This window comes from Limulus polyphemus, unplaced genomic scaffold, assembly GCF_000517525.1.
Source record: "Limulus polyphemus unplaced genomic scaffold, Limulus_polyphemus-2.1.2 Scaffold4990, whole genome shotgun sequence".
In the NCBI taxonomy this organism is placed as follows: domain Eukaryota; kingdom Metazoa; phylum Arthropoda; class Merostomata; order Xiphosura; family Limulidae; genus Limulus; species Limulus polyphemus.
In genome coordinates, this window is record NW_013670600.1 from 54,537 (window position 1) to 73,975 (window position 19,439).

Consider the following 19,439-nt stretch of genomic DNA (forward strand, 5'->3'; position numbering starts at 1 on the left):
GTAATCCTCACACATTGGTAACTATACTCCACATCAGCTCATTTAACAAAATATCCAGTAATCCTCACACATTAGTAACTATACTTCACATCAGCTCATTTGACAAAATCTCCTGTAATCCTCACACATTGGTAACTATACTCCACATCAGCTCATTTGACAAAATCTCCTGTAATCCTCACACATTGGTAACTATACTCCATAGTAGCTTATTCCACAAAATCTGTGACTGCATAGCATTCTTCCTACAGATAAATTCAGAGTTATGAGCTAGAAATGGAAAAATCTCTAAGTTGGGTGCATCACCAATAGATAAACTCTACCTCTTCTGCCAATAGTCATGCTAGTGCACCCATTGTATCTGTCAGACAAGACACATTGAGATTTTTGGCTGTTTCCAGTTGATACATTTGCTGACAGTTATCTATTTTCAATTGGTAGAGAAAGTTCACGTGCAATTTTTTCTGTTAGTGTTAAACTCATAATATGGATTCCCTGTCTTTATTTCCAGTAAGATACCATTACATAGGGTTTCTAAGTTCACAAGTTGAAAATTTCCAGAATTTCCAATTCAATTAGGGAACAGTGTTTGATTTTTTTGGGCACCTTATTTTGAGTGTGTTTTTTATTGATATTACAGTGATAAATGGTTATAAATAATAGTGATTAAGTTTTGACTCAGTATTTTTTTTTTTTTTTGTTGTTATTTTGCCTAATAATGCTTTTATTTGTATGCAACCAGCTTTGTTGGCTGGTTGAACCTGGGGGCTGTTTGGAAGAACACAAAGACTATTCATTGCTTATTTTTTCTCCAAGAAACAGGTACGTTTGTAAGTGACAAGCTAGAAACACTCTTGAGTTATTAGATTTAACATAATTTATTTAAAGAAACATCCTACACGTATAATACAATGCTACATGTAATTAAGTAAAACTTATAAACAAAGATTTTAATATAAGTCTGTGTTATTTTGATTTCTAACAAATTACGATGTTATTTTATTAGCTGCTTTACTGTTAATCTCAAGTACATGTTATACAGAGGTTGCCCTGTATTTTTAATAACTTTTTTAAACAAGTTCTACAATACTATAAGATGCTACATTTTATAATCATTTGTTATTAAAGACAGGTATACTTTTTTGACTTGTAATACTATAATATTTTAAATGTAGCCTAGAAAACACTAATAACATAAATAATTTATTGTGTCTATTTATTTTTGGTTCAATTTTTAGGGTAAATTGTATTATGTAGACTATTTATATTTCCTTTCATGCATACGTTATCTTCGTGAACTTTATTTTGTCATTATACTTATTAATCACTTCTGAACTCAAACAATATAGCATAGCTTGTTTAGTGACAATTGTCTTTAATACCTTTAATTCTAGATTTCGACAAATTTGTAGTAAGATTGTGGAAAATAGAAGGTTTGACTATGGAATATTATTTTTCATCACCCTCAACTGCATTACTTTGGCAATGGAGAGACCCAACATTCCACCAGATAGTCTGGAAAGAGAAATTTTAACCACAGCTAATTACATCTTCACTGTTGTATTCAGTTTGGAAATGACCGCTAAAGTATGTGAATTTTTTAACAAGCATTAATTTACCTCGTACTTGCAGAAGTGAGAGCAGTGTTTTCGTGTTTGGAAAATTTCTAAACATATAGTGGTTTTATAATATATCAAATTTTATCTTAATTTAGTGTAGAAAAGTGTTTAAGTTAGCACTCCAATTTGGTATAACTTGCTTTAACTTTTATCCCAGTTTTTCTAGATGTTTTTCAACATTTTATTTGAGTGATAATACCATACTACAATGCCCTATAAGACTAGGTATTATTAAAATGTGTGAACAATATACAAAGATCTTATCAACATTTGATAATGTTTTTCACTACAATGTACGTATAAGATGTTCTTTTTTTTTTATCTTGCAAGGTCATCACATATTTCATTTATCTACAGGAATTGTAATATTTCCAACAAAATACTCATAAACAGTGTATGTATGAAACAACTAAAGAGTTGATGTAGTGTGCTAGTATTCTCTTCTGGTTTAGTGTCAGATGCATTTTCTGTGTCAGTTGATAACTGTTCGACAATACAGTTATAGATGTTATGGTAGGTATTGGAACATGATTGTCATGCACAAGAACTAAAAAAATAGTTACTATATCAAGGTTTTTAAATTATTGAGAAACCTTACTACTTCAAGAGACAACAAATTTAGTAAATTCTTGCTAAATTTGAAGAAATATCTTGGATGAAAATATTATAACAAATTAAACTAGTTGGCTTCTGTGCAGGCACATTTTAAGGGGACATAATGCCATTCCCCTGTTAGTGATCTGATACTTAGTTATTAACTGATGCCTTCATCATTAAATTATAATTATATCAAGGAAAATTCTATCTTAAATTTGATTGTATACTTTTCATCTGTTGTTGAAAAAATGTATTTACCCTGATTGTTCATTTCATCTGGTTGTCATGCTTCTAATTAACAGTAACCGTTGACCATGATATAAGATGACAGAGAGGTAGTTGTCTGTTATAGTTAAAATTAGATGTAATCAAAGGTGCATCTTGTTGGATGAAGCAGGAATAAGTGATGTAGATTGAAAACCATTGAGAGAGCCATGCAGCAGTGAACAGTGGCTAAAACTCTTTCATCTGTTCTGGTTTTAGGTTGTTAGTGGAGAAATAGTTTTATACAAATAAACTTTTTTATGTTAGGCCAAACATGTCGGAAAGATCCTTTTTATTGGCCCGGCATAGCCAGGTGGTTAGGGCACTCGACTCGCAATCTGAGGATCGCTGGTTCGAATCCCCATCCCACCAAGCATGCTCACCCTTTCAGCCATGGGGGCATTATAATGTGACAGTCAATCCCACAATTCATTGGTAAAAGAGTAGCCTAAGAGTTCGTGGTAGGTGGTGATGACTAGCTGCCTTTCCTCTAGTCTTACACCGCTAAATTAGGGATGGCTAGCACAGCTAGCCTTCGTGTAGCTTTGCGCGAAATTCAAAAACCAACAAATCCTTCTTATTTGTGTTTAGAAATAATGTTGCCTACATTGATCAACCTTTAACAATTGAATATTATACCTTTTCATTCGTCTATTGAAGTCTGTTGTTTAATTCTTCCAGATCATAAGTTTCTTAATACCTGAAATATTGATGTTCTTTTTGTTTAATTATTACAATTTATCTGTGAAGGCACTTTTTTTTTTTTTTGAAGAAAAATAGGATATAACTCCATTATACTTCTGTAAATAAACGATTAACTTATTTTTTACTCAGGTAATATCCAAAGGCTTGTGGTATGGAGAACACGCTTACCTAAAAAGTGGATGGAATGTAATGGACGGCATCTTAGTTTCTATTTCACTACTGGACTTTATTTTATCTGTTGTGGCACATGGCAGTAGTAGGATCTTTGCAATATTACGGGTTTTTCGACTTCTTCGTTCCCTTCGACCATTGAGGTAAGTGTTAATAGGTATAAACTATAGAGAATGTTGTATATGTATTGAAATTTATTTAATCATTTAGAAAATTATTGAAGCATCAAATGCCTTCAATAATAACGTTCTTCTAGTAACCTAGCTCTTCTTTTAGTTCACTGTATTAAGTTACTATGTATATAATGCATTTGTTTTGAAAAAAATGAAAATATCACTTTTATTGAGGATAAAAGTCATACTTAAGTATTATGTCATATTTAAATATTTTGTATTTGTTGAAATTTTTTTTGACATGTACTCATACTAGGTTTACATATATATTTATTTTTCAGGGTGATAAATAGGGCACCAGGATTGAAGTTGGTTGTTCAAACCCTCCTATCTTCTCTTCGTCCCATTGGAAACATTGTTCTTATTTGCTGTACTTTCTTTATTATATTTGGAATTCTGGGAGTTCAGGTAAGGTACGACACCGACGCATACGTTCAGCAATAAACTGTAACAATGAACTGTTATTAACTATATAATAAAAAATTTATTATGATTTGTTGACAGGAAATGGTATTTTCAAATTAAATTTTAATAAATCAAAATTTATGTACCAGAAATATCTTGAAAAGCAAGTTTATAAACTAAATTTTTAATTAACAGTGTTGATGCATAAAGGTAATTACATAACGTTATATACAGATATTTTGTAAATATTGTTTAACATACAAAACAGTTGGTGTTTTATTTAAAAAAATTAAAATGTTGTATTGAATGTTCACATTTCTGATAGCTTTCTGTTAGTACATAATTGATACTTCAAAATGTTTGTGATATCAATATTTAATTTTATGGGATTTTCTTGATCAATTTTAAGTAAAAGTAACTAGATACTAGGTATTAATTTATATGTAAATCAACAAAAACATAAAAATTTCCGATAAAGAATTGTGAATTCTTTCCTGTATAATAAGCTTTTCAAAGGAAAGCTTTACTACTGCAATGGACCCAGAGTGACGAATGTGAAAAATAAAACTGAATGTTTAGCTGCAGATCCTCGTAATGAGTGGGTGAATCGGAAATATAATTTTGACAACCTAGGACAGGTAAATAATTCTTACTACACCATTCTATAATTATATTTAACTTATCTCTATGTAATTTTCTAACTTATAAAATGTATATTAAGCAATAAATGTATACTAAACACCAGAATCAAGAAACTTTTCATTTGAAAGATTATATGTCCCTTGAACTAAGCTTGGAAAAACTCTGAATATGAAACCATGTTTAACCAATGACATTGGTTTATTTTTTTAGTTATCAAATAATTTTATGTTTATTCATGTATACACAACCTACGTAAAACTGTTTTCCTACTATCATTCCATCAGTTATTTTTCTATCATCCTATCAAAATCTTTTTTCTAACATGCTGCGAAAGTAATTGTTCTATCATTCTATAAAAGTTATTATTCTGTAAAAATTATTGTTTCATCATTCTATAAAAGTTATTATTCTGTAAAAATTATTGTTTCATCATTCTATAAAAGTTATTATTCTGTAAAAATTATTGTTTCATCATTCTATAAAAGTTATTATTCTGTAAAAATTATTGTTTCATCATTCTATAAAAGTTATTCTGTAAAAATTATTGTTTCATCATTCTATAAAAGTTATTATTCTGTAAAAATTATTTTTCTAGCATTCTATAAAAGTGGTTGTTCTAACCTTCTGTAAAAATTATTGTTCTATCATTCTATAAAAATTATTGTTCTATCATTCTATAAAAATTATTGTTCTATCATTCTGTAAAAGTGGTTGTTCTAGCATTCTGTAAAAGTGATTGCTCTAGCATTCTGTAAAAAGTATTGTTCTAGCCTTCTGTAAAAATTATTGTTCTATCATTCTATAAAAATTATTGTTCTATCATTCTATAAAAATTATTGTTCTATCATTCTGTAAAAGTGGTTGTTCTAGCATTCTGTAAAAGTGATTGCTCTAGCATTCTGTAAAAATTATTGTTCTATCATTCTATAAAAAGTATTGTTCTAGCATTCTGTAAAAATTATTGTTCTATCATTCTATAAAAAGTATTGTTCTATCATTTTATAAAAAGTATTGTTCTATCATTCTGTAAAAGTGGTTGTTCTAGCATTCTGTAAAAATTATTGTTCTATCATTCTATAAAAAGTATTGTTCTATCATTCTTTAAAAAGTATTGTTCTATCATTCTATAAAAAGTATTGTTCTATCATGTTATAAAAAGTATTGTTCTATCATTTTATAAAAAGTATTGTTCTATCATTCTGTAAAAGTGATTGCTCTAGCATTCTGTAAAAAATTATTGTTCTATCATTCTATAAAAATTATTGTTCTATCATTCTGTGAGTTATTTTTCTAGAATGCTATGAATGGAATTTTTCTAACATACCTGGAGAAGACTGACTAGTGTTTTGTCAAAACATGTTATGTTCTCAAAAAAATAAATCACTTCATTATTTTTATAAATTCTTGTTTGCTAACTCATTATTATGTTATCATAATGTGCTTCGATACTCAAATACCAAAGTCTATAAAAGATACACGGTTACAAAATTTAGCAATAATTAATGAACAACAAATATTTTTCCTTCAGTTGTGGTTGTATACGTGTACATTTAAAATGTAAGATGATACGTGTATGAGCTCATTGTTTATTTTCTTGTTGCAGGCTCTTATGGCACTGTTTGTTTTGTCCTCAAAGGATGGTTGGGTTAATATTATGTACACAGGACTTGATGCTGTTGATATAGACCAGCAGGTATGTGTGTGTAAGAAATGATTTTCTTTAAATATTTATGCAATTTTTGTATATTAACATTTATTATTTTTCAACACTTTCAAGCCTAAAAGTTTTTTTACTACATTATCTCAGCTGCTTTGTAACGTAAAATTGCATAAGAGCTAACATTGTCGTGTTTTTGTACCTGAATACCATAATATTACATGTGAATTGCATTTTGAAAGCAATAACAATAAACTTTGTAATAATGCTAGATTTTCAAATAATTCCTTTCAAAGAAACTTAAAATTCAAGCATAACTTATATGTCAGAAAAATCTGAGGCAGGCTTAGCATAGTCTAGTGTTATGCTTGATTCACAATCTGCAAGTTATGGGATTGAAACCCGCCATCGAACGTGCTCACATGTTATAATGTGATGGTCAATCTTTCATTGGCAAAGATTAGCCCAAGAGCTAGTGGTGAGTGTTTTAACCATTTGCCTTTCATCTAGTCTTATCACTTCAAGATTAGAGATGGTTAACACAAATAATCCTGTAGTAGCTTTGTGTGAAACCTAAAAAACAACAATCTGTTTTCGAGTCTTTTCGCACGATGTAAGAGTTGTAAAATATGATTGTCTATAAATTAATTATCAATAACAAATATAGTTTTTCTCCTATGTGGGCTTAAGTTATTGAGTGAAAATTATATCTTATTTGTTAATTGTTTTTCCTTTCAATTATTTCTGATACAGTAATCCCTGACAAGTAAATAAAATAGCTGTTGCAATAAAAATTCATAGACTATGGAACAGTTTGACTTACTTAGTAAATATGTCTACCCATTGGAGTCTAATTAAAACATTGCTATCAGAAACCAAAATAAAGAAGAATTCAAATAGCATAGTACAAACTGGAGTGTAAAGATGCTTAATGACGAGAAATGGTTGGTATCCAGTGAAAATTATTTATTTCCTCAACATTTCACCTTATGGCTTTATCAAGAGGTAAATTAGCTGTTTGTTTAGTTAAGACTAACCATCTGTTCAGTAAGTTTGATAAGAATTTTCACGGGTTATGCTGTTTTTCTTCAAAAAACCTAATGAACATATGCTTTTACAGCTGTTGAGCAAGGCTTTCTTCTAGATACCGTATACCACCATTACATACATCTACAAGAAGTTTAAGAATTTTTGTACACTGACTATTTTGTTGTTTACTAAATATTTTCTAATTGTTTTCCTTGTATGTTGTACAGCCTATTGAAAATTACAATGAATGGCGGTTACTTTACTTCATATCGTTCCTTCTCCTCGTTGCCTTCTTTGTTCTTAACATGTTTGTGGGAGTTGTGGTTGAAAATTTTCATCGCTGTCGAGAGGAACAGGAGAAGGAAGAGAAGGCTCGAAGAGCTGTAAAACGTGCTTGCAAATTGGAAAAGAAACGGAGAAGTATGGAAATGAAACTAAGTGATTTGTAGTCTCTGTCATGACTTGAGCCTAGTTTATCATGGCAAATATATTTAAATATATCTCTAGATTTGTTGTTAATCAACACTGGTTCGACTGATGTTTAGAAACTATACAACAATATATCGTGTTTATATTTATTGTGTCAAGTTTCTTTCAAAAACTTAATTTAATTCCCTAAGGTTTTTGTTGTTTTTAATTCTGTCATGTTTTTCTTGTTATTTTTGAAGTAAATATGTGTACATTTTATATTAAGATGTGTTATTTGGAAAATTCTCTTTATTAATCATGTAATTTTTCGTTGCTACTCATTCTTACTATTTTGCTGCAGGAAATGCATGCAGCCCTTTATATAAGTTATTTTGATTTATATATAATTTCATTAGGAAATTAATGCTGCATACATATTGAATCTAATAATGGTAGGAGACGGCTTGAATGGGTAATGAAGAAAAACTTTAATATAAGTTTAAAATAACAGCAAATGTACAACGTTTTGACAAGGTTTTGTCATTATCAGGTACCCCAACCATTATTAGTCTCAAAGTGGGTTCCTCGTCATTGAATTTGAATACATATTGAGTGTTTAAAATGAAATCAACCTAGCTAGAAACTATGACCAATCAGAGTGAATAGACACCCTTGTGTGTCACCATTAATCGGAAGACACGAGCATAATTTTTGGTTACCCATATTTAAAAACCAAATATGACCCATGAAAAGTTGCATTGTATTTTTAAACAATGGGCCATAGTTTGGTACTGTTTAGGTTTCATTTAAATCTAAAATAAAATAACATTACAGATAATTAATATGAATGTTTTTTGTAATGTTTGAAAGATCACATTGTACTGTTGGTTCTAGTGTTGAATCTTAAGAAATCTATTACCATGCTTGTACTTAAAAATTTATGTTTAGATAATTCGTTTTATAATTAGTGTTTATAGTTATGGTTAAAAAGGCTAAAATATTTTATGTTCTATATATATAAAATCGGGTATTTTCAAGAGTTTCATATCTTGTAACTTTTGGTTTTTCACATTGATGCTAAAACAATTTTCATAGTGAGGGTGCTGAAAAAGATTGAACAAAGCTGGAACCCCTGTGTTTGATGGGAGTCAGGCATGTACAACATTCCCACATATCAAGTCAGGGGGGCTTTTGTACCCTCAGCACCATTAGTTCTTGTTTCCTTGGTCTTTCAATTACCGAACAACTTGAAGTTCAGTAATTAGCTCTAGTCATTTGGAAATAAATGGTTAAAATCACCTGAGAACCAATCGAAGAACATTACAATGACATAATTTATGTCACATATGCTTTGCAATGAATATATTCACAATAAAATACACAAATAACAAATGTTTATTTAAATGCATATGTTCTTTAGTACTTATGAAAATACATTGCAAATTGTAGATTTAAACATCTCACCTACTTTAATCTTATGTGTGAATTATCGCTTTTCAGTTTTTAAATTGTTCGGGATATATTTATAATTTTTGTCATATTTTTATTGAGCTTTTAATGTAAACTTATATCAATTTAGTAATATGTCTACACATAATTCTTTTATTTAATTTATTGTTTTTATTGTTTAATTTAACAAAACTATCGTATCTCCTTTCAGAAATGAGGGAACCACCGTATTATATAAACTTCTCGAAACCACGACTTTTCACACACAACATTATAACCAGCAAATATTTTGATCTAGCGATTGCAGCTGTGATTGGTTTAAATGTAGTTACTATGGCCATGGAATTTTATATGATGCCTGTGGTATGTGTTGAAGTTGCTGTATCAACCTTTTTTATAATTTAAGAATTTGTAACCTGAGCACATTTTAAGTCAGTTTTTCTAGTTATATAATTATTATAGGGCCCGGCATGGCCAGGTAGTTCGGGTGCTCGACTCACAATCTGAGGGTCGTGGGTTCGAGTCCCACCAAACATGCTCGCCCTTTTAGCTGTGGGGGCGTTATAACGTGACGGTCAATCCCACTATTCATTGGTAAAAGAGTAGCCCAAGAGTTGGCAGTGGGTGGTGATGACTAGCTGCCTTCCCTCTAGTCTTACACTGCTAAATTAGGGACAGCTAGCGCAGATAGCCCTCGTGTAGCCCTGCTCAAAATTCAAAACAAACAATGATTATTATAAATGTACAATAGTTGTATTGTTTGTTTTTACTTAAAACTTTCCTTCTAAATATGACATCAGTCAAAAAAAACTGTAGGTCTGACTGTGAATACTCTTGGTATTACAGAAGTTTCAGTATTATAACATTAATACTGAACCAATATTTATAAGAATTAAAATTTAAACAACTGCATATAATTTTAAATACTTAGACATGCGTTAATATTTAAAATTGTGCTGCCAGTGTGATTTGTTGGATGGAGGAATTCACCATAGAATAAAGTTTTATCATTTAAAATTGGCATTTTGTCTTATTCTTGATTTCATTGTTTTGTTTTGGTGTCGTATCAAACAAATTTCTTTAAGTGAATTACCTTTTTAAGATAACTGTAATATATACTTTATATTTTTGTACGTGCTATCCCTTAGGTATGTTTATTAACTTTATCTTTTTTACAACCATCTGTATTTTGAATTATATGTTTTCATTTACATATGTACATATATAGATTTACGTGTTTGCGTATATCGAACACAAAGATTTTGAAGGATTTGAAAAGAAAATGAATACTTCTTTTTAGGAACTTGTTTATGCCTTGAAAATCTTTAACTACTTCTTCACTGCAGTATTTATTTTGGAGGCTGTCATGAAGATTGCTGCCTTTGGAGTCAGAAGATACCTAATGGATAAGTTAGTGACATAAATAAGTTTGAAGTACTTTATTATTTTACAATATAAGTAGGTCTCGTGTATGATTCTAGGTTCACTCTATTTAATTGAAATTTAACGATTTGAATAATCTGTACTCGATGTATTGTTTAACGAAAAAAATGTTTTTCATAATCTCTATGAAACGTATATCTTTAACATTAAAATGTATACTTCTAAGTGAATTATTAATAAATACAGTTTACCAACTACTAAAATCTCTTACTACAGCTTTTTGGAAATTATTTCAAATTCATACCATTCTACATATATATATATATATACATACACATATTTTATGTGGAAACTATTTTTGGACATACTTTTGAAGATTATTGTAACATTCACAGAGTTTAAAATAAGACATATTTTAGTATGAATTACTTTTCCAAGAACTGTTTAAGAATATACTGTTTTTATTCTGTAAATCTAAAAAAAAATTAAGAAAGTATTAAATGCAAGTGATAATATGTATTCAATAAATTTAATACTCAATATAAGAATATCTTGTGTTACACATTTGTTAATACTGCTGTAAGGTTGTGGAAAGAATATATGTTGTTACACAAATGTCTTATACTGCTGTAAGGCAATGAGAAGGATATCTTGTGTTACACATTTGTTAATACTGCTGTAAGGCAATGAGAAAGATATCTTGTGTTACACATTTGTTAATACTGCTGTAAGGCAATGAGAAAGATATCTTGTGTTACACATTTGTTAACACTGTTGTAAGGCAATGAGAAGGATATCTTGTGTTACACTTTGTTAATACTGTTGTAAGGCAATGAGAAAGATATCTTGTGTTTCACAATTGTGTTATACTGCTGTAACGAAGTGGAAAGAATATCTTGTGTTACATATTTATTAATACTGCTGAAAGGAAGTGAAAACTAACAGTTTTTTTTTTAAATTATAGGTGGAATCAGCTTGATGTTCTTATTGTAATTTTGTCCATTGTGGGGATTTGTTTAGAAGAGATGGAATCCAAGATTATTCCAATTAACCCCACCATTATTCGTGTTATGCGAGTATTGAGGATAGCAAGAGGTAGTGAATGTAATTTAATTAAAGTTCTTCATGATTAATTAAAGGATAAGTGTAAAATATTCATATTGTAATTAAAGTTCTTCATGATTAATTAAAGGATAAGTGTAAAATATTCATATTGTAATTAAAGTTCTTCATGATTAATTAAAGGATAAGTGTAAAATATTCATATTGTAATTAAAGTTCTTCATGATTAATTAAAGGATAAGTGTAAAATATTCATATTGTAATTAAAGTTCTTCATGATTAATTAAAGGATAAGTGTAAAATATTCATATTGTAATTAAAGTTCTTCATGATTAATTAAAGGATAAGTGTAAAATATTCATAGATTTTAACAATAGAAATACCTGATTTTGTGTCACAATTCATCAAGCTCAAATGTTAAATGTATTAGATGTGTATTCATTAATACTTTCAGAGCCAAAAGTATAGGCAAAGCAAACAGGGCAGCTGCCCGGGGCCCCCAAGAAGTTAAAAATAAAAATAAAATTAGATGAAAATATAAAAACAGATATATAGTAAAACACAAATATAAAAATAGATCCATTTATTAAAAATAAGTGTGTGTGAAAACGTTTCAAGTCTATGAGTGCCATTATTTTTGAGTCTACTATTTTTAATTTGTTTCAGAATTGATACAAAAGAGCCCCTAAAATTAACCCTTGCCCTGGGCCCCTTTTTCCTAAGTTCAGTCCTGAATACTTTATTGTAAGTGTAGCATGAGATAATCTTGATTTAATGTGAATTCACCAAAATTTTGGCCTATCTTAATTTATATTGTGCATCACACTTAAGTGCAAGACGTGTATGTTATTAATGTGTGTATGGATGTCTATATATAGTATAGGACAGAATTTAATTAATTGAAGAGTTTTTAGAAAAACAGAAAGAACAAACACTCAGATTCACTCCTAGTGTTGTATTGTGAGCATATTGGGCAGTACTGCTATTCTGTTGTGTTCATGATTGCCGTTAATTAAAGATGAACCTATTGCAAAATAGGACTAGAAAATAGATCTGCCGTTGTTCCTTGATTTGAAAATCCTACGTGAGATTGGATTTATGATAGAATACAGGTAACTAAAAAAATCACTTATAATATATTTAGGCAAATTAAAAAAAAAAAACTTCACCCCCCCCCCCAGATTATAAAAAAAAAACCTTTTATTTCAGCCAACATTTTGCCATCGTGGCTTCAAAAGGGGTAATGGTACAAGAACAGTTCTTATCAGGATACACGGTAGTATGTCGTGTGGCCAGAACAACTTTCAGGACACACTGTGTGTTATTAACAGGAGTGATAGTTCAGTGATTTACCACATTCTGTATCTCAGACTGTAGTAATTCAAACTAATGCATATTTTCAGTGGATGTGTTCTTCTGGACCCTTACCTCCCACACCAAATTTCAAGGAAATCCATTAAGAAATACATGAGATATAAAATCTCAAATTTTGGTTGAATTTTTTCCAATTTTTTTCTTTCCCCCAAAAGAGCAGAAACATTATTTGATAAAAAAAACATACTTAAGTTTTATGTTTGTTTTTTTGAATTTTGATACTCTGATAGATATTTACAGCCTGCAATTATGTATCAAATTTGGTCTAAATATAAACTATATGTGCAAAGTTATTCAACAAAACCCACTCAATTTTGACCCAAATTTTTGAGCACACCTACACAAAAAGTCATGTCAGCTACTGGTCTAAAATTTTTACTACAGCTTCACCTAAGAGTAAAAGTGAACCATTTTGATTTTTTTTTTTACATTTGGAGTTAAAATGGCTGACAAAACTATAGGGTGAAGACATATGCAGATACACAAGTATTGGTTAGGCCAAGCAAACTAGATTAGCAATTTCTAGCTCATGTTTTGAAAAGAATCATTCGGGTGGATGGTTATTATTCAATATTCATTGCCAACTTTAAAGCACAAATTTGCTAAGTCTTATGAAATTCTCCTAATTAAATGGCATTTAGTGTCACGTCATATTAGCTTAGTGTAAATAATGATGATTGATATGGCTGTATCGAGTGCATGTGGATGATGTTGAGAAACTGTTAATCTAATTTTCATGGCATTACTATAAAGGAGGTTATTAACATTGTTTTAGAGAGGAAAACTACCACCATATATTTTAAAGAATCTGGTTGTTTCTGTAAAGTAAAAGTCTGTTCCGAATAATAGTGTAGTGATTTTAAAGCTAATGTTGGGCACTATCGAGTGTTACTTTCTTACTTGCTGTGGTTTATTGGTGTGTATTGACAAAAAAAGTCATGAAATCTAATCAAAAACACCTTTGGTGTGAAAAAAAGTGCAGCCAAAAAAGGATTGAATGTGCGACTTAAAGGAATGAAATGAAAATTGGTGGCCAAATTGGTAGCTACACTTATAACATTGATAAGAACTTTACAGCAAATATTTATTCATTAGTTAGCTAGGCTGCGTGTTTTGTTTTACCCACCATCATGCCCCAAATTAAAAAAAACCTGATAAAAATCCTCAATGACCAAAATGAATATTATTGCGCAAAGTAACAACTACGGGTATTTGTGCATAAACAAGTGACAAACAAGAAACATTTTGTTTTAATACAATTAATGGTAAGAAAATTACCATTTGTTGTAATTGTTATGTATTCATGATGTTTTCTTTAAATTAGCATTCATTAGCAGCTTGTTCAGTGTGACAGCTTGTTAAAAATAAAATATCTATAAAAATCGTTACAAAGTTCCTTGAAAATCCATTTAAATTTAACAGTTTAGATATTAAACATTCTTCCATTTAAAATAAAACTGATTTCTATGTATTGTAAAAGCAAGTGTAAGTAAGGCCATTATGTAAACTAGCAAGTTATTTCTCTGTTAGTTCCTTGTAGAAGAAATGTTCAGACAGTTTAGTACTTGTTAAAAACTTTAAATAATTTCACTACATCTAGAACATTAGTAGATGTACTTATATTTCCTTTGTAGTAAACTTGGTAAATTTTAGTTCAAACTCTAACACCCACCATATATCATAAAGTTTCAGTGGAGGCAACGATTTATACTAAAAACGTTATCATTATGTTCAAATAAAATAAAAGCCTATAAAACCAAAGTAGTATATTAAAAACACTTTGAATCAGTTAGGTAATCCAGATTTGTTGTTCTTTGCATTGAAAGAAAGTAAATTATTTTTGATATCTCGATACAAGGATGTATTCATTTTTATGTGTTTCCCCATAATCAAAAGTATGTACATGTCTGTTAATTTATGTCCACAAGTTCTATTCAACATTTGAGTCAATTATTAAAATAATTTATCTCTTTATCGAACTTAGGCCTAACATAAGTTAAAGTTGTATAAAGTACGGCCTATATACAAGTGGATCTACACATTTCGTTGTCTACGATTACAATTTGTTTGTATTGTGCTAGAAATGTTATATTTAAAGAAGTACTGTTACGATAAAGATACTAATTTGGCTGGAAATGTTTTGCTGGTCTCTGCTAGTTAAGATAAATAGCATAGTTAGTGAATACGCAACTCTTTGGACAATACAATAAGAGACAATGTACCCATGATATATTTCCTTTAGTTAATAATTTGTTATGCAAGTGGTCACATAACATAAAAGAAAAACTTATCATTAGCCACACTTTTCCCTGTTAGTCTTATTATAGATGTATTCAGTTAGTAATTTGACCGACAGACTTTATTTATGTAACGGTCAGAATATGACTAATACTAAACAGCTTGCACAAGTTAATGATAGAATTTCCTTAATCCAGCTTCTTGTATTCTACTGTGTTATTAGAGTACCTGTACTTAGATGTGTTTCAAATTGATGAGAACATTTCCAGTCCATGTGATGAAATTAGATTTTCAGTTAGATCCAAAATTACAATAAATATATTATGATTGCTGATACTTGATTATAAAATATTGAGAAATTGGTAGATATATGAAATTTTAATGCACAGTCTTCTGTGCGTATATTCTAATCATATATATATTGGTATCTGTTGTACATGTTACGAGACTAATGTAACATGAACCTTATTTTCTCATTTTATTGCCTACATTTTTCTTACTATTTACTAAACTTATATTCTTAGATGCTGTAGTATTACAGTGCTGTAATGTCATAAGCTGAAGAAAAAGTTTGGTATTGATATGGCTTAGTTTAAAGAGAGTACAATTCAAACTTTACAGCTTTTTGCATTAAGTTTTCAGCTTATTAAAATTTTGATATCTAAAGGTTTGACAGGGCTATTATAAACATTTGAGTGAACACAGGATGACTTTTTTTTTGTCATAGTTCTTAAATTGCTGAAGATGGCTAATGGCATCAGGGCTTTGCTAGACACGGTAATGCAAGCTCTACCACAAGTAGGCAACCTGGGGCTTTTGTTCTTTCTTCTGTTTTTTATCTTTGCTGCTCTCGGAGTGGAACTGTTTGGTCGACTTGGTAAGAAAAACATTTGATCTATAAAATATTTAGAGCAAGAATTTGAATAATTAACGTTTGTATAAATTAAGAAACATAGACTTTTACTTTCAATAGCAAGTATGCAAATATACTCATCGTTTACTCATTACTAGATGATGGTGTATGGCCATGATGACTTGTATAGCTATTCTTTTATTACAAGCTTTTTAGTTTTTAAATAAATTTATGAAGATGATTAAAAGCACAACCACAGAAATGAGGAATAACAACATACTTATCTGGCATTTCAGAATATACACATTTCATCTTCAGTAAGGTATTACAATAAACACAAAAACTGAAATGACAAGTGATCACTTGAGTGTTAAACAAAAGCTTATGTACTAGAATAAACAATCATTAGTGGAGAAGGATTGTAAAACCAATTGTTTAATAGTTGGAAATAGTATAGAACCACACTAAATGAATTATCAGTAAAAGTATCTCTATAGCTATAGAGAAATAATTAATTAGAGTAGGCTTAACTCAGGAGAGGTTATTATTCAAACTGGGTAAATTTTGTTTTATAAGTAAACTTGCTTTGTCTGTGTAGCTCATATCTGAAAAACTTTAATGTCAGTTGAGGAGAGTTTGTGCCCAGTAGTTTGAATGTGTGTGTGTGGATAGAAAAGGTGCAGGAAGCTGATAAAGGGTGACCAGTTCTATATAGAAATCCTCATGTGTTCATGGATACATATAGTTAAATGGTTTTTGGCTTTACCATTGTAGGTAGCATTGAGTAAATGATCCATGAACAAAGTTGGGTCAGAATGGAGTCTTTAATATAGAAATTTAGAAATTGGATAGCCTGACATGGCCAGGTGGTTAGGGCACTCGACTTGCAATCTGTGGGTCGAGGTCCAAATCCCCATCCCACCAAACATACTCGCCCTTTCAGCTGTGAGGGTGTTATAAAGTGTTGGGCAATCCCACTATTCGTTGGTAAAAGAGTAGCCCAAGAGTTGGCAGTGGGTGGTAAGGACTAGCTGCCATCCCTCTAGTCTTTCCGTGCTAAATTAGGGATGGCTAGTGCAAATAGTCCTTGTGTAGCTTTACACGAAATTCAAAACGACCCAAAACTAAATCATTTAGAAATTGAAAACAATATGCTGTTTTTCAGATAGTCATAGTATTTGCTACAGTTTGAACCACATTATAGACAAAACTTACAGAATTTAAAGTTTTATTTCTATATCAGAGTATTTGTGCTCGTGAATTGTTCTCACTATAACATTACAATTCTAAAGAAAATTAGATAGTATAAAAATATCCTGTTTTTTTATTCATTTGGGTGCGACTAAATATTTGAAGTAGTACTTTTCTTGCTGTTATTTCTAATCGGTATCAAATTTAAAAATATGAATTGATTTAGTTTGTTAAAATGTTGGGCAACTTCTACTGTATCATTTCCTTTAAAGCGATTACAAATAAAAAAACATTTTTTTTCCATAAACTGATACATTGTAAAAATCGTTTTAAGTTAATCTTGTGCAAATAATGCATAATATTATTAACATATTAATAACTATTTTGGAATATTTAATAATAAAAAGTAATATATTCTGTGTTGCTTATCATGAATGTTAATCTGTCAGTCGCATCATAAATAAATTGCATTACTAGTTACGGTATGATTTTGTACTTGTACATCTATTTTGCTTCTTAATTTTAACGTTCCATTGTTTATGCAGGAGAGGAGTTGCAGAAAATGTATAAACACGGAGTAAATATTCAGTATCTTATTTTCATCGGTAATGCTTGCATTTCAAATCCAAATTTCTACTTTGATTCTATTTTCCTTTAGAATGCAACGATGATTTCCCTTGTCAAGGCTTAGGAGAACATGCACATTTTCATAACTTTGGAATGGCCTTTCTAACGTTGTTTCGTGTTGCAACAGGTGATAACTGGAACGGGATCATGAAGGTAAATAATTCTCACGTATTTTTCACCAATTAAAAAAATCAAGTTTTGCAAATGTCAACACCATCTGTTTTATGATTATTCAGAAATTAATTTTTTTCCAACATTATAGTTTTCTGTACTTGCATGTTATAGTAGGATGAGAGAAAACACACATCAAAAACACCACAAACCAATAATCAAATATATAGTTTGTAAAAATGTTTATGTTTTTATAACATAAAGCATGCTTTATGTGCCAGCTGTGACCTAGTGTTTAGTACGTGTGTGTGTTGGGATGCAGACTAAACAGTCCAATGTTCAAGAAGTGATGTTGCTTTAACTGCGGATGTAAAGTGAAAGTCAATCTTGTTATTTGGTTAAAAAACCAACAGCTAAGGCCTTTATGGCAGCAGGTCCTGCTGTTTGACTCCTTATGGTCAACAGCTCAAAATTAAGAGACAATTATGCCTGAGCCGTCTTAGGCCTTACCATTTACAATTTGAGCCTAAGGTGCCAGTCATGTTGAAAGTTACAATAATATTTATCTGTCTAATTAATCTGATTTACTTATATTAATGTTTACAACCTGAAGAAAATAATTACTTGATTCATTCAAACTGTGTGTGTGAATAAATTAAATCATAATTATGAACTATTTTCACATTTTTCTATTTAATTATATTCCTGTGCTGAAACCTGCAAAATAAAGCATACTGTGCTAACCTTGTCAGTTGTAAATAAGTTGGTTCTTGTATATAATATAGAAAGTTTATTTATCACCAGAGCTACGTGGTTTAATTATTCATCTTTCAATATTTAAATGTTTCGTGCTGAATTACACATAGTTATGAGTCGTATCATAACTTGTGAGGGCCTTGATGAAGAGGTGTCTGCAGAATAGTTGCATGATAACTCAGTTAGTAGAGTTATAGCTTGTGTAGCTAAAGATCCTTTATTTAATTAATTGCAGATTGTTTTTATAGACTTAAACATTACATTGGCTTTCAACCATATTTTTACTCTTCCTATAGCCCCCAGTGGCACAGCGGTATGTCTGCGGACTTACAACGCTAAAAACCGGGTTTCGATACCCGTGGTGGGCAGAGCACTGATAGCCCTTGTGTAGCTTTGTGCATAATTAAAAACAAACAGACAAACAAACAAGCAAGTATCCGACTATTTTTTTAAATTTAAGCAATAAAACAATTAAAGTCAGGGCTGAAATTCTACCGGTACTCACCGGTACTGAGTATTCGGAACATATTTTTAAGGCGGTACTTTTTTTGTTTTAAGTATTTAAAATTTAAAAGTATTAAAATTTAAGTATTTTTAAGTCTTTTTTAAGACTAGAGGCTTATGACACTAAAAACCGGGTTTCGATACCCGTGGTGGGCAGAGCACAGATAGCCCTTGTGTAGCTTTGTGCATAATTAAAAACAACCAAACTCTTCCTATAATTC

At 30.2% G+C, this 19,439-nt stretch overlaps 1 protein-coding gene across 1 annotated transcript in view; it reads left to right on the forward strand.

Annotated features, from left to right (window-relative positions):
- Positions 1-19,439, forward strand: part of LOC106471958 (voltage-dependent T-type calcium channel subunit alpha-1G-like) — a 66,638-nt gene that overhangs the window by 45,485 nt on the left and 1,714 nt on the right. The window contains exons 17-28 of the mRNA XM_022400566.1: positions 743-822; positions 1,395-1,587; positions 3,315-3,499; positions 3,811-3,937; positions 4,441-4,572; positions 6,180-6,269; positions 7,490-7,682; positions 9,331-9,482; positions 10,420-10,529; positions 11,467-11,597; positions 15,904-16,053; positions 17,879-18,000. Coding sequence (XP_022256274.1) covers positions 743-822; positions 1,395-1,587; positions 3,315-3,499; positions 3,811-3,937; positions 4,441-4,572; positions 6,180-6,269; positions 7,490-7,682; positions 9,331-9,482; positions 10,420-10,529; positions 11,467-11,597; positions 15,904-16,053; positions 17,879-18,000 — 1,665 coding nt within the window. The remainder of the gene's footprint in view (positions 1-742; positions 823-1,394; positions 1,588-3,314; positions 3,500-3,810; positions 3,938-4,440; positions 4,573-6,179; positions 6,270-7,489; positions 7,683-9,330; positions 9,483-10,419; positions 10,530-11,466; positions 11,598-15,903; positions 16,054-17,878; positions 18,001-19,439) is intronic.